Raw genomic sequence first — 20,000 nt, 5'->3', positions numbered from 1 at the left:
TCACACACTGTCCCTTATATCTAAATATCTAAATCTTAACCTGAAATCTGTGCCTTGTGACTAGAGTCACCTTTCCATGCATATCCCCTATAAGAATCAGTCCATGACTGACATTACAATTGCTCTGCATATCTCCGGTAAGATTCAACCCTCACCCTGTACTCACCCTGTACTCACCGTGTACTCACCCTGTACTCACCGTGTACTCACCCTGTACTCACCGTGTACTCACCCTGTACTCACCCTGTACTCACCGTGTTCTCACCCTGTACTCACCCTGTACTCACCCTGTACTCACCCTGTACTCACCGTGTACTCACCGTGTACTCACCCTGTACTCACCCTGTACTCACCGTGTACTCACCGTGTACTCACCCTGTACTCACCCTGTACTCACCCTGTACTCACCGTGTTCTCACCCTGTACTCACCCTGTACTCACCCTGTACTCACCACCACATGGGCTGCATCTGAGTACAGCACACACTTCTCTATTTAGTAGTGCACTAAAACACAGTGTGGCCAAAAGTAGTGCACTAAAACACAGTCTGGCCAAAAGTAGTGCACTAAAACACAGTGTGGCCAAAAGTAGTGCACTAAAACACAGTCTGGCCAAAAGTAGTGCACTAAAACACAGTGTGGCCAAAAGTAGTGCACTAAAACACAGTGTGGCCAAAAGTAGTGCACTAAAACACAGTCTGGCCAAAAGTAGTGCACTAAATAGGGAATAGGGTGCCATTTCCGACACTACCCATGGTAACTGACTTGCCTAGTTAAATAAAAGTGAGTCAGGTGGTAGTTACATAACTGGTAACATTGTTCTCTGTCTGTCCACCATGCCTCCATGCGCTTTCCCTGGACATCGTGTGTGTGTGTGTGTGTGTGTGTGTGTGTGTGTGTGTGTGTGTGTGTGTGTGTGTGTGTGTGTGTGTGTGTGTGTGTGTGTGTGTGTGTGTGTGTGTGTGTGTGTGTTGGTGTGTACATGTGTGTCAGCCCAGTAATAAATGAGACTGTTCCTGACTTCCTCGTCTCCTCTGTAACAATGCCCGCCCTCCCTCCCTCCCTCTCCTTCTGTCTCCCCCGTCCAGCCCTGCCTTTCCAGGGTCAATGGTTTGTTTTTTCAAGGGATGGAAGAGGAACCCGAGATCCTAACGAATCTAACAACCATGGTTTTAAAACACGATTCCCACAGTGCAGCAATGACATAATAATAATCCTCTGATCCACTGCTGAGTGCTACCTGAGTTTCCCGACTAAGATTCTGGAGACTTGGCATAATAAGCGTACAAAACTACAGTGCCCTCTCTGTAATTATTGGGACAGAGAAGCATTTTGTATTGTTTTGCCTTTATACATCACAAGTTTGTATTTGAAATCAAACGATGACTACGAGGTTGAAGTGCAGACTGTTAGCTGTAATTTGAGGGTATTTTCATTCATATCGGGTGAACCGTTTAGAAATTACAACTCTTTTGGTACATAGTCCCCCCCCCCATTTTAGGATTGAGACAAATTAACTTACATGTGTATTAAAGTAGTCAAAAATTTAGAATGGTAAATAATGTATTGTGTCATTTTGGAGTCACTTTTATTGTAAATAAGAATAGAATACTATGATTACGGATAGTCCTGAATGAATCGTGAATAATGACGAGTGAGAAAGTTACAGACGCACAAATATCAAACCCCCAAGACATGCTAACATCTCACCATTACAATAACAGGGGAGGTTAGCATACCTCCAAGACATGCTAACATCTCACCATTACAATAACAGGGGAGGTTAGCATTTTATATCATACCCCCAAGACATGCTAACCTCTCACCATTACAATAACAGGGGAGGTTAGCATTTTATATCATACCCCCAAGACATGCTAACCTCTCACCATTACAATAACAGGGGAGTTTAGCATTTTATATCATACCCCCAAGACATGCTAACCTCTCACCATTACAATAACAGGGGAGGTTAGCATTTTATATCATACCCCCAAGACATGCTAACCTCTCACCATTACAATAACAGGGGAGGTTAGCATTTTATATCATAACCCCAAGACATGCTAACCTCTCACCATTACAATAACAGGGGAGGTTAGCATTTTATATCATAACCCCCAAGACATGCTAATATCTCACCATTACAATAATAGGGGAGGTTAGCATTTTATATCATACCACCAAGACATGCTAACCTCTCACCATTACAATAACAGGGGAGGTTAGCATTTTATATCATACCCCCAAGACATGCTAACCTCTCACCATTACAATAACAGGGGAGGTTAGCATTTTATATCATAACCCCAAGACATGCTAACCTCTCACCATTACAATAACAGGGGAGGTTAGCATTTTATATCATACCCCTAAGACATGCTAACCTCTCACCATTACAATAACAGGGGAGGTTAGCATTTTATATCATACCCCCAAGACATGCTAACCTCTCACCATTACAATAACAGGGGAGGTTAGCATTTTATATCATAACCCCAAGACATGCTAACCTCTCACCATTACAATAACAGGGGAGGTTAGCATTTTATATCATACACAGTAGACATGCTAACCTCTCACCATTACAATAACAGGGGAGGTTAGCATTTTATATCATACCCCCAAGACATGCTAACCTCTCACCATTACAATAACAGGGGAGGTTAGCATTTTATATCATAACCCCAAGACATGCTAACCTCTCACTATTACAATAACAGGGAGGTTAGCATTTTATATCATACCCCTAAGACATGCTAACCTCTCACCATTACAATAACAGGGGAGGTTAGCATTTTATATCATAACCCCAAGACATGCTAACCTCTCACCATTACAATAACAGGGGAGGTTAGCATACCTCCAAGACATGCTAACCTCTCACCATTACAATAACAGGGGAGGTTAGCATTTTATATCATACCCCCAAGACATGCTAACCTCTCACCATTACAATAACAGGGGAGGTTAGCATTTTATATCATACCCCCAAGACATGCTAACCTCTCACCATTACAATAACAGGGGAGGTTAGCATTTTATATCATACCCCCAAGACATGCTAACCTCTCACCATTACAATAACAGGGGAGGTTAGCATTTTATATCATACCCCCAAGACATGCTAACCTCTCACCATTACAATAACAGGGGAGGTTAGCATTTTATATCATAACCCCAAGACATGCTAACCTCTCACCATTACAATAACAGGGGAGGTTAGCATTTTATATCATACACAGTAGACATGCTAACCTCTCACCATTACAATAACAGGGGAGGTTAGCATTTTATATCATACCCCCAAGACATGCTAACCTCTCACCATTACAATAACAGGGGAGGTTAGCATTTTATATCATAACCCCAAGACATGCTAACCTCTCACTATTACAATAACAGGGAGGTTAGCATTTTATATCATACCCCTAAGACATGCTAACCTCTCACCATTACAATAACAGGGGAGGTTAGCATTTTATATCATAACCCCAAGACATGCTAACCTCTCACCATTACAATAACAGGGGAGGTTAGCATACCTCCAAGACATGCTAACCTCTCACCATTACAATAACAGGGGAGGTTAGCATTTTATATCATACCCCCAAGACATGCTAACCTCTCACCATTACAATAACAGGGGAGGTTAGCATTTTATATCATACCCCCAAGACATGCTAACCTCTCACCATTACAATAACAGGGGAGGTTAGCATTTTATATCATACCCCCAAGACATGCTAACCTCTCACCATTACAATAACAGGGGAGGTTAGCATTTTATATCATACCCCCAAGACATGCTAACCTCTCACCATTACAATAACAGGGGAGGTTAGCATTTTATATCATACCCCTAAGACATGCTAACCTCTCACCATTACAATAACAGGGGAGGTTAGCATTTTATATCATAACCCCAAGACATGCTAATCTCTCACCATTACAATAACAGGGGAGGTTAGCATTTTATATCATAACCCCAAGACATGCTAACCTCTCACCATTACAATAACAGGGGAGGTTAGCATTTTATATCATAACCCCAAGACATGCTAACCTCTCACCATTACAATAACAGGGGAGGTTAGCATTTTATATCATACCCCCAAGACATGCTAACCTCTCACCATTACAATAACAGGGGAGGTTAGCATTTTATATCATACCCCCAAGACATGCTAACCTCTCACCATTACAATAACAGGGGAGGTTAGCATTTTATATCATACCCCCAAGACATGCTAACCTCTCACCATTACAATAACAGGGGAGGTTAGCATTTTATATCATAACCCCAAGACATGCTAACCTCTCACCATTACAATAACAGGGGAGGTTAGCATTTTATATCATAACCCCAAGACATGCTAACCTCTCACCATTACAATAACAGGGGAGGTTAGCATTTTATATCATAACCCCAAGACATGCTAACCTCTCACCATTACAATAACAGGGGAGGTTAGCATTTTTTGAGGGGTATGATATTTATGCGTCTTTAACTTTCGAACTCATCATTATTCAAGCAGCACTTCCTGTAGAAGTGTTTAGAAACATATTCTATTCTTATTTACAATAAAAGTGACTCCAAAATGACACAATACATTATTTACCATGAATTTCTATTGGACACAATATTATCTGAAAACACAACCAAAACAAACAGCAAATGCATCCAACAAGTTTATAGAGTCACATGTTTGATGTAGTCATTGTGTAATAGGAATATGGGACCAAATACTACACTTTTGACTACTTTCATACACATGCAAGTGAATTTGGCCCAATACTTTTGGTCCACTAAAATGGGGGGGGGCTAAGTACAGAAATGCTGTAACTTCTAAATGATTCATCAGATATGGATGGAGTGAAATCTGACAGTCTGCACTTTAACCTCGTAGTCATCGTTTGATTTCAAAATCCAAACTTTGGAAGGATAGAGGCAAGATAAGGAAAAATGCTTCACTGTTACCCGTGTGTATTTTAACCAGCGAAGTCACAGTGATAAGGGGTGAAGTTACCCGTGAGTATTTTAACCGGCGAAGTCACAGTGATAAGGGGTGAAGTTACCCGTGTGTATTTTAACCAGCGAAGTCACAGTGATAAGGGGTGAAGTTACCCGTGTGTATTTTAACCGGCGAAGTCACAGTGATAAGGGGTGAAGTTACCCGTGTGTATTTTAACCAGCGAAGTCACAGTGATAAGGGGTGAAGTTACCCGTGTGTATTTTAACCAGCGAAGTCACAGTGATAAGGGGTGAAGTTACCCGTGTGTATTTTAACCAGCGAAGTCACAGTGATAAGGGTTGAAGTTACCCGTGTGTATTTTAACCAGCGAAGTCACAGTGATAAGGGGTGAAGTTACCCGTGTGTATTTTAACCAGCGAAGTCACAGTGATAAGGGGTGAAGTTACCCGTGTGTATTTTAACCAGCGAAGTCACAGTGATAAGGGGGTGAAGTTACCCGTGTGTATTTTAACCAGCGAAGTCACAGTGATAAGGGGGTGAAGTTACCCGTGTGTATTTTAACCAGCGAAGTCACAGTGATAAGGGGGTGAAGTTACCCGTGTGTATTTTAACCAGCGAAGTCACAGTGATAAGGGGTGAAGTTACCCGTGAGTATTTTAACCGGCGAAGTCACAGTGATAAGGGGTGAAGTTACCCGTGTGTATTTTAACCAGTGAAGTCACAGTGATAAGGGGTGAAGTTACCCGTGTGTATTTTAACCGGCGAAGTCACAGTGATAAGGGGTGAAGTTACCCGTGTGTATTTTAACCAGCGAAGTCACAGTGATAAGGGGTGAAGTTACCCGTGTGTATTTTAACCAGCGAAGTCACAGTGATAAGGGGTGAAGTTACCCGTGTGTATTTTAACCAGCGAAGTCACAGTGATAAGGGTTGAAGTTACCCGTGTGTATTTTAACCAGCGAAGTCACAGTGATAAGGGGTGAAGTTACCCGTGTGTATTTTAACCAGCGAAGTCACAGTGATAAGGGGTGAAGTTACCCGTGTGTATTTTAACCAGCGAAGTCACAGTGATAAGGGGTGAAGTTACCCGTGTGTATTTTAACCAGCGAAGTCACAGTGATAAGGGTTGAAGTTACCCGTGTGTATTTTAACCAGCGAAGTCACAGTGATAAGGGGGTGAAGTTACCCGTGTGTATTTTAACCAGCGAAGTCACAGTGATAAGGGGGTGAAGTTACCCGTGTGTATTTTAACCAGCGAAGTCACAGTGATAAGGGGGTGAAGTTACCCGTGTGTATTTTAACCAGCGAAGTCACAGTGATAAGGGGGTGAAGTTACCCGTGTGTATTTTAACCAGCGAAGTCACAGTGATAAGGGGGTGAAGTTACCCGTGTGTATTTTAACCAGCGAAGTCACAGTGATAAGGGGGTGAAGTTACCCGTGTGTATTTTAACCAGCGAAGTCACAGTGATAAGGGGGTGAAGTTACCCGTGTGTATTTTAACCAGCGAAGTCACAGTGATAAGGGGGTGAAGTTACCCGTGTGTATTTTAACCAGCGAAGTCACAGTGATAAGGGGGTGAAGTTACCCGTGTGTATTTTAACCAGCGAAGTCACAGTGATAAAGGGGTGAAGTTACCCGTGTGTATTTTAACCAGCGAAGTCACAGTGATAAGGGGGTGAAGTTACCCGTGTGTATTTTAACCAGCGAAGTCACAGTGATAAAGGGGTGAAGTTACCCGTGTGTATTTTAACCAGCGAAATCACAGTGATAAGGGGGTGAAGTTACCCGTGTGTATTTTAACCAGCGAAGTCACAGTGATAAGGGGGTGAAGTTACCCGTGTGTATTTTAACCAGCGAAGTCACAGTGATAAGGGGGTGAAGTTACCCGTGTGTATTTTAACCAGCGAAGTCACAGTGATAAAGGGGTGAAGTTACCCGTGTGTATTTTAACCAGCGAAGTCACAGTGATAAGGGGTGAAGTTACCCGTGTGTATTTTAACCAGCGAAGTCACAGTGATAAAGGGGTGAAGTTACCCGTGTGTATTTTAACCAGCGAAGTCACAGTGATAAAGGGGTGAAGTTACCCGTGTGTATTTTAACCAGCGAAGTCACAGTGATAAGGGGGTGAAGTTACCCGTGTGTATTTTAACCAGCGAAGTCACAGTGATAAGGGGGTGAAGTTACCCGTGTGTATTTTAACCAGCGAAGTCACAGTGATAAGGGGGTGAAGTTACCCATGTGTATTTTAACCAGCGAAGTCACAGTGATAAGGGGTGAAGTTACCCGTGTGTATTTTAACCAGCGAAGTCACAGTGATAAAGGGGTGAAGTTACCCATGTGTATTTTAACCAGCGAAGTCACAGTGATAAGGGGGTGAAGTTAACAGTGTGTATTTTAACCAGCGAAGTCACAGTGATAAGGGGGTGAAGTTACCCGTGTGTATTTTAACCAGCGAAGTCACAGTGATAAGGGGGTGAAGTTACCCGTGTGTATTTTAACCAGCGAAGTCACAGTGATAAAGGGGTGAAGTTACCCGTGTGTATTTTAACCAGCGAAGTCACAGTGATAAGGGGTGAAGTTACCCGTGTGTATTTTAACCAGCGAAGTCACAGTGATAAAGGGGTGAAGTTACCCGTGTGTATTTTAACCAGCGAAGTCACAGTGATAAAGGGGTGAAGTTACCCGTGTGTATTTTAACCAGCGAAGTCACAGTGATAAGGGGGTGAAGTTACCCGTGTGTATTTTAACCAGCGAAGTCACAGTGATAAGTTAGATCACAGTAGTGCCACTGAAAGGTGTTAAGTTATTACCCGTGTGACATCCTCTGTGTACAGTCCTCTTGCTGTGCGTTGGTTGCTGATCACATTCCACACGGCGCCTCAGGGCACCGATGAAAAGCGTCTTCTTCGGCTTCCTCCGACAAACCTCCTCCTACACATCAAAAGAGTGTGTTTGTTTTATTTATTTATTTATTTATTTATTTTCGTCACATTCGGTGTTTCTATACCATTCACGTAGAGGTACAAAAACAGGATTGTCCTGTCCTCTCAACAGTCTCTCACCCTACAATACATCTGAAAAATGATCATTTGTCAGGGATAACAGGTTAAAATATGGGAAGGGGGGGGTTCTGCTTTCTGAGTAGAATGTATCAGTTTGTGTGGTAATATTCAAATCCTCTTTTACCTCTGTCTTTATAATAGTCTTGGGTCCGTGGCGGTTTGGTCCGACACGTCGGCGTACGTTGGGGCGTCTCTCACCAGCCTCCAGGGGGAAATCACCAGGAAGCTCTCCTGTTAACTCCTGTTATAGACGAATACAATCACATTAACAGGAGAAATCAACCAGGAAGCTCTCCTGTTAACTCCTGTTATAGACGAATACAACCACATTAACAGGAGAAATCACCAGGAAGCTCTCCTGTTAACTCCTGTTATAGACGAATACAACCACATTAACAGGAGAAATCACCAGGAAGCTCTCCTGTTAACTCCTGTTATAGACGAATACAACCACATTAACAGGAGAAATCAACCAGGAAGCTCTCCTGTTATAGACGAATACAAACACATTAACAGGAGAAATCACCAGGAAGCTCTCCTGTTATAGACGAATACACCACATTAGACATACTAGTCATCAGTATTTGGCTGTGAGTACGTGTACCAGAAGGAAACGTGACGTACTAGTCATCCGTATTTGGCTGTGAGTACGTGTACCAGAAGGAAACGTGACGTACTATTCATCCGTATTTGGCTGTGAGTACGTGTACCAGAAGGAAACGTGACATTCTAGTCATCCGTATTTGGCTGTGAGTACGTGTACCAGAAGGAAACGTGACATACTAGTCATCCGTATTTGGCTGTGAGTACGTGTACCAGAAGGAAACGTGACGTACTAGTCATCCGTATTTGGCTGTGAGTACGTGTACCAGAAGGAAACGTGACGTACTAGTCATCCGTATTTGGCTGTGAGTACGTGTACCAGAAGGAAACGTGACGTACTAGTCATCCGTGTTTGGCTGTGAGTACGTGTACCAGAAGGAAACGTGACGTACTAGTCATCCGTGTTTGGCTGTGAGTACGTGTACCAGAAGGAAACGTGACGTACTAGTCATCCGTATTTGGCTGTGAGTACGTGTACCAGAAGGAAACGTGACGTACTAGTCATCCGTATTTGGCTGTGAGTACGTGTACCAGAAGGAAACGTGACGTACTAGTCATCCGTATTTGGCTGTGAGTACGTGTACCAGAAGGAAACGTGACGTACTAGTCATCCGTATTTGGCTGTGAGTACGTGTACCAGAAGGAAACGTGACGTACTAGTCATCCGTATTTGGCTGTGAGTACGTGTACCAGAAGGAAACGTGACGTACTAGTCATCCGTATTTGGCTGTGAGTACGTGTACCAGAAGGAAACGTGACGTACTAGTCATCCGTATTTGGCTGTGAGTACGTGTACCAGAAGGAAACGTGACGTACTAGTCATCCGTATTTGGCTGTGAGTACGTGTACCAGAAGGAAACGTGACGTACTAGTCATCCGTATTTGGCTGTGAGTACGTGTACCAGAAGGAAACGTGACGTACTAGTCATCCGTATTTGGCTGTGAGTACGTGTACCAGAAGGAAACGTGACGTACTAGTCATCCGTATTTGGCTGTGAGTACGTGTACCAGAAGGAAACGTGACGTACTAGTCATCCGTATTTGGCTGTGAGTACGTGTACCAGAAGGAAACGTGACGTACTAGTCATCCGTATTTGGCTGTGAGTACGTGTACCAGAAGGAAACGTGACGTACTAGTCATCCGTATTTGGCTGTGAGTACGTGTACCAGAAGGAAACGTGACGTACTAGTCATCCGTATTTGGCTGTGAGTACGTGTACCAGAAGGAAACGTGACGTACTAGTCATCCGTATTTGGCTGTGAGTACGTGTACCAGAAGGAAACGTGACGTACTAGTCATCCGTGTTTGGCTGTGAGTACGTGTACCAGAAGGAAACGTGACGTACTAGTCATCCGTATTTGGCTGTGAGTACGTGTACCAGAAGGAAACGTGACGTACTAGTCATCCGTGTTTGGCTGTGAGTACGTGTACCAGAAGGAAACGTGACGTACTAGTCATCCGTGTTTGGCTGTGAGTACGTGTACCAGAAGGAAACGTGACGTACTAGTCATCCGTGTTTGGCTGTGAGTACGTGTACCAGAAGGAAACGTGACGTACTAGTCATCCGTATTTGGCTGTGAGTACGTGTACCAGAAGGAAACGTGACGTACTAGTCATCCGTATTTGGCTGTGAGTACGTGTACCAGAGGAAACGTGACGTACTAGTCATCCGTATTTGGCTGTGAGTACGTGTACCAGAAGGAAACGTGACTTCTAGTCATCCGTATTTGGCTGTGAGTACGTGTACCAGAAGGAACGTGACGTACTAGTCATCCGTATTTGGCTGTGAGTACGTGTACCAGAAGGAACGTGACGTACTAGTCATCCGAATTTGGCTGTGAGTACGTGTACCAGAAGGAAACGTGACGTACTAGTCATCCGTATTTGGCTGTGAGTACGTGTACCCAAGAAGGAAACGTGACGTACTAGTCATCCGTATTTGGCTGTGAGTACGTGTACCAGAAGGAAACGTGACGTACTAGTCATCCGTATTTGGCTGTGAGTACGTGTACCAGAAGGAAACGTGACGTACTAGTCATCCGTATTTGGCTGTGAGTACGTGTACCAGAAGGAAACGTGACGTACTAGTCATCCGTATTTGGCTGTGAGTACGTGTACCAGAAGGAAACGTGACGTACTAGTCATCCGTATTTGGCTGTGAGTACGTGTACCAGAAGGAAACGTGACGTACTAGTCATCCGTATTTGGCTGTGAGTACGTGTACCAGAAGGAAACGTGACGTACTAGTCATCAGTATTTGGTTGTGAGTACGTGTACCAGAAGGAACGTGACATTCTAGTCATCCGTATTTGGCTGTGAGTACGTGTACCAGAAGGAAACGTGACGTTCTAGTCATCCGTATTTGGCTGTGAGTACGTGTACCATAAGGAAACGTGACGTACTAGTCATCCGTATTTGGCTGTGAGTACGTGTACCAGAAGGAAACGTGACGTACTAGTCATCCGTATTTGGCTGTGAGTACGTGTACCAGAAGGAAACGTGACGTACTAGTCATCCGTATTTGGCTGTGAGTACGTGTAACAGAAGGAAACGTGACGTACTAGTCATCAGTATTTGGCTGTGAGTACGTGTAACAGAAGGAAACGTGACGTACTAGTCATCCGTATTTGGCTGTGAGTACGTGTACCAGAAGGAAACGTGACGTACTAGTCATCCGTATTTGGCTGTGAGTACGTGTACCAGAAGGAAACGTGACGTACTAGTCATCCGTGTTTGGCTGTGAGTACGTGTACCAGAAGGAAACGTGACGTACTAGTCATCCGTGTTTGGCTGTGAGTACGTGTAACAGAAGGAAACGTGACGTACTAGTCATCCGTGTTTGGCTGTGAGTACGTGTATCAGAAGGAAACGTGACGTACTAGTCATCCGTATTTGGCTGTGAGTACGTGTACCAGAAGGAAACGTGACGTACTAGTCATCCGTATTTGGCTGTGAGTACGTGTACCAGAAGGAAACGTGACGTACTAGTCATCCGTGTTTGGCTGTGAGTACGTGTACAAGAAGGAAACGTGACGTACTAGTCATCCGTGTTTGGCTGTGAGTACGTGTACCAGAAGGAAACGTGACGTACTAGTCATCCGTGTTTGGCTGTGAGTACGTGTATCAGAAGGAAACGTGACGTACTAGTCATCCGTATTTGGCTGTGAGTACGTGTACCAGAAGGAAACGTGACGTACTAGTCATCCGTATTTGGCTGTGAGTACGTGTACCAGAAGGAAACGTGACGTACTAGTCATCCGTGTTTGGCTGTGAGTACGTGTATCAGAAGGAAACGTGACGTACTAGTCATCCGTATTTGGCTGTGAGTACGTGTACCAGAAGGAAACGTGACGTACTAGTCATCCGTATTTGGCTGTGAGTACGTGTACCAGAAGGAAACGTGACGTACTAGTCATCCGTATTTGGCTGTGAGTACGTGTACCAGAAGGAAACGTGACGTACTAGTCATCCGTATTTGGCTGTGAGTACGTGTACTCACCGCCTCCTGCAGACAGACTCTCCGTAGCTCAGCCAGTCTGCTATTCAGTAGAGTCTCCAGACTGCGTCTTCTGTCCTGTAATTCTGTCATCCTTTCAACAGCCTCCGGACTGCCACCCAGCAGGTCTACACAACACACAGAACAAGGAGATGACAGTCTTTCACAAAAACTAAAATATGCTATTGCTAAATTAGGTATATAAAGTAAATGTTTTGTTTCCTCACCAGGTACTGAGATGAGATGACCCTTGACCTCCATGTCAGGTGTGTTCCCAAGTGACCTCGTTGCTCTCAGTGCATCCCAACAGATCACTCACCTGTGTGCGCGCGACACACACACACACACACACACACACACACACACACACACACACACACACACACCACACACCACACACACACACACACACACAGAGGAGGAATCAGACATGTCAGGTGTGTTCCCTGTGACCTCGTTGCTCTCAGTACATCCCAACAGATCTCACACACACATACACAGACCAGGGGGATGGACCAGGGGGACGGACCAGGGGGACGGACCAGGGGGACGGACCAGGGGGACCAGGGGGACGGACCAGGGGGACGGACCAGGGGGACGGACCACTCCAGTGTCTGGTCTCCACCTGTGTGTACTGTGTGTAATGGACTGGCAGGCAAGAGGGACACTACACATGTTTCTGGCTGGGCTGTTCAGCACAACGCTGCAGTACTGATACAGACCTGACGGGGGCACCACTCAGTACTGATACAGACCTGACGGGGGCACCACTCAACAGTACTGATACAGACCTGACGGGGGCACCACTCAGTACTGATAGACCTGACGGGGGCACCACTCAACAGTACTGATACAGACCTGACGGGGGCACCAGTCAACAGTACTGATACAGACCTGACGGGGGCACCACTCAACAGTACTGATACAGGCCTGACGGGGGCACCACTCAACAGTACTGATACAGACCTGACGGGGGCGCCACTCAACAGTACTGATACAGACCTGACAGGGGCACCACTCAACAGTACTGATACAGACCTGACGGGGGCACCACTCAGTACTGATAGAGACCTGACGGGGGCGCCACTCAACAGTACTGATACAGACCTGACGGGGGCGCCACTCAACAGTACTGATACAGACCTGACGGGGGCACCACTCAACAGTACTGATACAGACCTGACGGGGGCGCCACTCAACAGTACTGATACAGACCTGACGGGGGCACCACTCAACAGTACTGATACAGACCTGACGGGGGCACCACTCAGTACTGATAGAGACCTGACGGGGGCACCACTCAACAGTACTGATACAGACCTGACGGGGGCACCACTCAGTACTAATACAGACCTGACGGGGGCGCCACTCAACAGTACTGATACAGACCTGACGGGGGCGCCACTCAACAGTACTGATACAGACCTGACGGGGGCGCCACTCAACAGTACTGATACAGACCTGACGGGGGCGCCACTCAACAGTACTGATACAGACTGCACTGAATCAGGATGATAGCAGAATAAAGAATAGTTTCAAGACTGTCAGTGGGACAGAAAAAAGAAACACCATATTTAATAAAAATAAACAAAAAAACCCAGCTAGACTGAGACGGAAACGGAGAGATGTTTTGTGTTATGATATAGGACTGATAAAAGACTTGTCATCTTTAGTGTAACACTATGCAGTCCACGACCCCTCGTTCCAACCGACCAAGGAAACACGAGCCTGTCCAGACACAGCCCTTAGCCCCTAGGCACCTCTCCCCTAATCCCTCTCTCCTAATCCCTAGCCCCTAATCCCTAGCCCCTAGGCACCTCTCCCCTAATCCCTCTCTCCTAATCCCTAGCCCCTAATCCCTAGCCCCTAGGCACCTCTCCCCTAATCCCTCTCCCCTAATCCCTAGCCCCTAATCCCTAGCCCCTAGGCACCTCTCCCCTAATCCCTAGCCCCTAATCCCTAGCCCCTAGGCACCTCTCCCCTAATCCCTCTCCCCTAATCCCTAGCCCCTAATCCCTAGCCCCTAGGCACCTCTCCCCTAATCCCTCTCCCCTAATCCCTAGCCCCTAGCCCCTAGGCACCTCTCCCCTAATCCCTAGCCCCTAATCCCTAGCCCCTAATCCCTAGCCCCTAATCCCTAGCCCCTAGGCACCTCTCCCCTATCCCTCTCTCCTAATCCCTAGCCCCTAATCCCTAGCCCCTAATCCCTAGCCCCTAGGCACCTCTCCCCTAATCCCTCTCTCCTAATCCCTAGCCCCTAATCCCCTCTCCCCTCTCCCCTAATCCCTCTCCCCTAATCCCTAGCCCCTAATCCCTAGGCCCTCATCCCTAGCCCCTAATCCCTAGCCCCTAATCCCTAGCCCCTAATCCCTCTCCCCTAGTCCCTAGCCCTAATCCCTAGCCCCTCGGCACCTCTCCCCTATCCCTCTCTCCTAATCCTTAGCCCCTAATCCCTAGCCCCTAATCCCTAGCCCCTAATCCCTAGCCCCTAATCCTTTCACCTAGCCTATACCTATCCAACCCTTTCAATTGCCTAGGGTGTTGACAGTAGGAGGTAGGGGCTAGCGAGTAAGGGGCCCAGGGTTCAATACTGCGGACAAAACGGTTTTAACTTGGCAGTGCGACAAACATTTTGAATTGATCGCAAAGGGGTGCCAGCGAATTTATTTTACCTGGTCACGTCACGTCAATCATGATTTAAACCAAACGGGTAAATGTGCAATTGACCAAAAATAAACCAACTTTGTGAAGAGGAGACAACGGCAGGGGAATGTCCCTGTGTGTCTGTCTGTGTCGGGGCTCATGGAGATTTCCGGAAGCCAGATCATCCCCGTCGGTGACCAGTTTGTGCCAGTCAAAGAAATACCATTATAATGCTATATATTTTTTTAAATCTAGGCTATATAAATGATTTTTAAAAAAAAAGCTATTCGTTCGTTATGGCGATTATTTATCTCACGTGCGCTGCACACATATCAGTCGGTCAGAGCAGCCTGGTCTCATAGACTAGACGTAACAATAGTGAATGTAAATCCAGGACACTGAAATCAGTATGATATGTTACGGTTGGTATGGTTACGTAAGACTGAAGGTTACTTAAAGGCAAAAAGGAAAGGAGGGTGGTTGATCGGGGTGGATGTATAACACGAACGTCTAGCAAACCAAAGCTCTTTAGCAACTTTGCAACTACTTGCTACATTTTAGCTACGTTTGCAAAAACTTAGCATGTTAGCTAACCCTTCCTCTAACCCTTAAACCTAACTCTTAACCTTAACCTTAACCTTAACCCCTTAGCCTAGCTAACGTTAGCCACAACAAAATGGAATTCGTGACATATCAAGGGGCCAAGTAATTTTTTTTGTGGCCGGCCCTACTACAAGGATGACCCTGGGATGCCTGGGAACAGGAAGTGAACAGGAAACAGGAACAGAAAACACGTCATCAAGCAGGAAGTCAGAGAGGGAAACAGAACAGAGAGCAGGAGAGACATAACACTGAAGAACAGAAATAATACACACACACACACACACACACACACACACACACACACACACACACACACACACACACACACACACACACACACACACACACACACACACACACACACACACACACACACACACACACACACACACACACACACACACACACACACACACACACACACACACACACACACACACACACACACACACACACACACACACACACACACACACACACACACACACACACACACACACACACACACACACACACACACACACACACACACACACAATAACACTAAAGAACAGAAATACACTCTATATACAAAAGTATGTGGACACCCTTCTAATTAGTGGGTTCTATTTCAGCCACACCCGTTGCTGACAGGTGTATAAAATCGAGCACACAGCCATGCAATCACCACAGACAAACATTGGCAGTAGAATGGCCTTACTGAAGAGCTCAGTGACTTTCAACGTGGCACCGTCATAGGATAACACCTTTCCAACAAGTCAGTTCTGTCCTGCTAAAACTGCCCCGGTCAACTGTAAGTGCTGTTATTGTGAAGTGGAAACGTCTAGGAGCAACAACGGCTCAGCCACAAAGTGGTAGGCCACACAGGCTAGAAAATAAAGGAAAGCCGCACACTCTAAGAGCTCAGATGCAAACATTTAATCACCAACGTTTCGACAGCGAAGCTGTCTTCATCAGGGTATCATCAAAGGTCACACAGGCTCACAGAACGGGACCGTCGAGTGCTGAAACGCGTAGCACATAAAAATCATCTGTCCTCGATTACAACACTCACTACCGAGTTCCAAACTGTCTCTGGAAGCAACGTCAGCACAAGAACTGTTCGTCGGGTGCTTCATGAAATGGGTTTCCATGGCTGAGCAGCCACACACAAGCCTAAGATCACCATGCGCAATGCCAAGCGTCGGCTGGAGTGGTGTAAAGCTCGCCACAATTGGACTCTGGAGCAGTGGAAATGCGTTCTCTGGAGTGATGAATCACGCTTCACCATCTGTCAGTCCGACGGACGAATCTGGGTTTGGCGGATGCCAGGAGAACGCTACCTGCCCCAATGTATAGTGGCAACTGTAAAGTTTGGTGGAGGAGGAATAATGGTCTGGGGCTGTTTTTCATGGTTCAGGCCCCTTAGTTCCAGTGAAGGGAAAACTTAACGCTACAACATACAATGACATTCTAGATGATTCTGTACTTCCAACTTTGTTGCAACTGCCCTTTCCTGTTTCAGCATGACAATGCCCCCATGCACAAGGCAAAGTCTATACAGAAATGGTTTGTCGAGATCGGTGTTAAAAAAACTTGAATGGCCTGCTCAGAGCCCTGACCTCAACCCCATCGAACACCTTTGGGATGAATTGGAACGCAGACTGCGAGCCAGGGCCTAATCGCCCAACATCAGTGCCCGACCTCACTAATGTTCTTGTGGCTGAATGGAAGCAAGTCCCAGCAGCAATGTTCCAACATCTAGTGGAAATCCTTCCCAGAAGAGAGGAGGCTGTTATAGCAGCAATGTTCCAACATCTAGTGGACAGCCTTCCCAGAAGAGAGGAGGCTGTTATAGCAGCAATGTTCCAACATCTAGTGTAAAGCCTTCCCAGAAGAGTGGAGGCTGTTATAGCAGCAATGTTCCAACATCTAGTGGAAAGCCTTCCCAGAAGAGTGGAGGCTGTTATAGCAGCAAAGGGGGGGACCAACTCCATATTAAATGACCATGATTTTGGAATGAGATGTTGGACGAGCAGGTGTCCACATACTTTTGGTCATGTCGTGTAATAGACAGACAGACAGACCACAACAAACTGAAATAATAAACAGGAATCTATTCCCTACATAGTGCACTACATTAGACCAGAGCCCTATGGGCTAGTGCACTACTTTAGACCAGAGCCCTATGGGCTAGTGCACTACTTTAGACCAGAGCCCTATGGGCTAGTGCACTACTTTAGACCAGAGCCCTATGGGCTAGTGCACTACATTAGACCAGAGCCCTATGGGCTAGTGCACTACTTTAGACCAGAGCCCTATGGGCTAGTGCACTACTTTAGACCAGAGCCCTATGGGCTAGTGCACTACTTTAGACCAGAGCCCTATGGGCTAGTGCACTACTTTAGACCAGAGCCCTATGGGCTAGTGCACTACTTTAGACCAGAGCCCTATGGGCTAGTGCACTACTTTAGACCAGAGCCCTATGGGGTAGTGCACTACTTTAGACCAGAGCCCTATGGGGTAGTGCACTACTTTAGACCAGAGACCGTGGTCCCATGTGGCTCAGTTGGTGGAGCGTGGCCCTTGCAACAGCAGGGTTGTGGGTTGGATTCCCACGGGGAAGACCAGTATGATAAATATATGCACTCGCTACTATAAAGCTGGCTGGAGATAAACGCATCTGCTAACTGACTAAAATGTAAATGTCTCCAGTAAACTACTGGTTAGGGACAATAAGACAAAGAAACAAACTAATCTGTATGTTTGTACTTTCCCATAAACAACACTTTCCAACTCACCGCATCCTGTAAAACCTCCCAGACTCCCAGTAAGCAATGTGGTGACTGTCTAGCAGGACCGTTATATATCTCGGTCAACTAGACTTAGAGTAAACAATGATTATCTGTCCTGCTTGTTCCTGTTGAACAGATCTGGGAGAGGACAATTCCTAACTGGAACTTTGTCTAACCACTCATATAATTACAACAGAGAGAGAGAGAGAGAGAGAGAGAGAGAGAGAGAGAGAGAGAGAGAGAAGGCAGGAGAGAGAAGGAGAGAGAGAGAGAGAGAGAGAGAGAGAGAGAGAGAGAGAGAGAGAGAGAAGGCAGGAGAGAGAAGGAGAGAGAGAGAGAAGGAGAGAGAGAGGAGAGAGAGAGAAAGAGAGAGAGAGAAGGAGAGAGAGAGCGAGAGAGAGAGAAGGCAGGAGAGAGAATGAGAGAGAGAGAGAAAGAGAGAGAGAGAGAAGACAGGGGAGAGAAGGCAGGGGAGAGAGAGAAGGAGAGAGAAGGCAGGGGAGAGAAGGAGAGAGAGAGAAGACAGGGGAGAGAGAGAAGGAGAGAGAGAGAGGAGAGAGAGAGAAAGAGAGAGAGAGAAGGAGAGAGAGAGACAGAAGGCAGGAGAGAGAAGGAGAAAGAGAGAGAAGGAGAGAGAGAGGAGAGAGAGAGAAAGAGAGAGAGAGAGAGGAGAGAGAGAGAAGGCAGGAGAGAGAATGAGAGAGAGAGAGAAAGAGAGAGAGAGAGAAGACAGGGGAGAGAAGGCAGGGGAGAGAGAGAAGGAGAGAGAGAGAGGAGAGAGAGAGAAAGAGAGAGAGAGAGAAGGCAGGAGAGAAAGAGAGAAAAAGAGGAGAGAGAGAGAGAGAGAGAGAGAAGGAGAGAGAAGGCAGGGGAGAGAAGGAGAGAGAGAGAAGACAGGGGAGAGAGAGAAGGAGAGAGAGAGGAGAGAGAGAGAAAGAGAGAGAGAGAGAAGGAGAGAGAGAGACAGAAGGCAGGAGAGAGAAAGAGAGAGATAGAAAGAGAGAGAGAGAAGACAGGGGAGAGAAGGCAGGGGAGAGAGAGAAGGAGAGAGAGAGAGGAGAGAGAGAGAGAGGCAGGAGAGAGAAGGAGAGAGAGAGAGAGAGAGAGAGAGAGAGAAGACAGGGGAGAGAGAAAGAGAGAAAAAGACAAGGCAGGGAGAGAGAGAGAGAGAGAGGAAGAGAGAGAGAGAGAGAGGAGAGAGGAGAGAGAGAGAGAGAGAGAGAGAGGGGCGCAAGAGAGAAGGCAGGGGGAGAGAGAAAGAGAGAAAAAGAAAAGGCAGGGAGAGAGAAAGAGATAAAGAGAGAGAGTGTGATCTATTATACAGAGGTCACAGAAGGCTGAACGAGAGAGAGAGAGAGAGAGAAGAGAGAGAGAGAGAGGGAGAGAGAGAGAGAGTGATCTATTATACAGAGGTCACAGAAGGCTGAACGAGAGAGAGAGAGAGAGAGAAGAGAGAGAGAGAGAGGGAGAGAGAGAGAGAGTGATCTATTATACAGAGGTCACAGAAGGCTGAACGAGAGAGAGAGAGAGAGAGAGAGAAGGCGTGACCGTGACCGAGAGAGACAGATGACCCAGGATGTGTTAGATGTGTTAGTATACCAGAGGTCACTGAGGGGAGAAGGAAAGTGATTGGCCAGGGATGACGGACAAGGCAGCTGGCACAAACAGTACATTACATGGGTCGGGTCGGGACTCAAATGGTAACCTTATTCCCTATATAGTGCACCACTTCATACCGTGCACCCTGGTCAACAGTAGGGGACTATATAGGGACTAGGGTGCCATTTGGGATGTTGTAAAGGTGAAGTATTACAGGCCACTGATAAACGGCTGTCACCATGAC

General features: G+C 46.2%; 1 protein-coding gene across 1 annotated transcript in view; it reads right to left on the bottom strand.

Annotated features, from left to right (window-relative positions):
• Positions 1 to 20,000, bottom strand: part of LOC106572952 (uncharacterized) — a 77,111-nt gene that overhangs the window by 27,016 nt on the left and 30,095 nt on the right. Inside the window, exons 2-5 of the mRNA XM_045696555.2 lie at positions 12,365 to 12,456; positions 12,141 to 12,265; positions 8,162 to 8,278; positions 7,786 to 7,906 (exon numbers count right to left, since the gene is read on the bottom strand). Coding sequence (XP_045552511.1) covers positions 7,786 to 7,906; positions 8,162 to 8,278; positions 12,141 to 12,265; positions 12,365 to 12,398 — 397 coding nt within the window. The 5' untranslated portion in view covers positions 12,399 to 12,456. The remainder of the gene's footprint in view (positions 1 to 7,785; positions 7,907 to 8,161; positions 8,279 to 12,140; positions 12,266 to 12,364; positions 12,457 to 20,000) is intronic.

Source organism: Salmo salar, chromosome 15 (genome assembly GCF_965601325.2).
Source record: "Salmo salar chromosome 15, fSalSal1, whole genome shotgun sequence".
NCBI classification, from domain to species: domain Eukaryota; kingdom Metazoa; phylum Chordata; class Actinopteri; order Salmoniformes; family Salmonidae; genus Salmo; species Salmo salar.
Note: the sequence above shows the minus strand (reverse complement) of the source record. Positions and strands in the feature narration are given on the sequence as shown.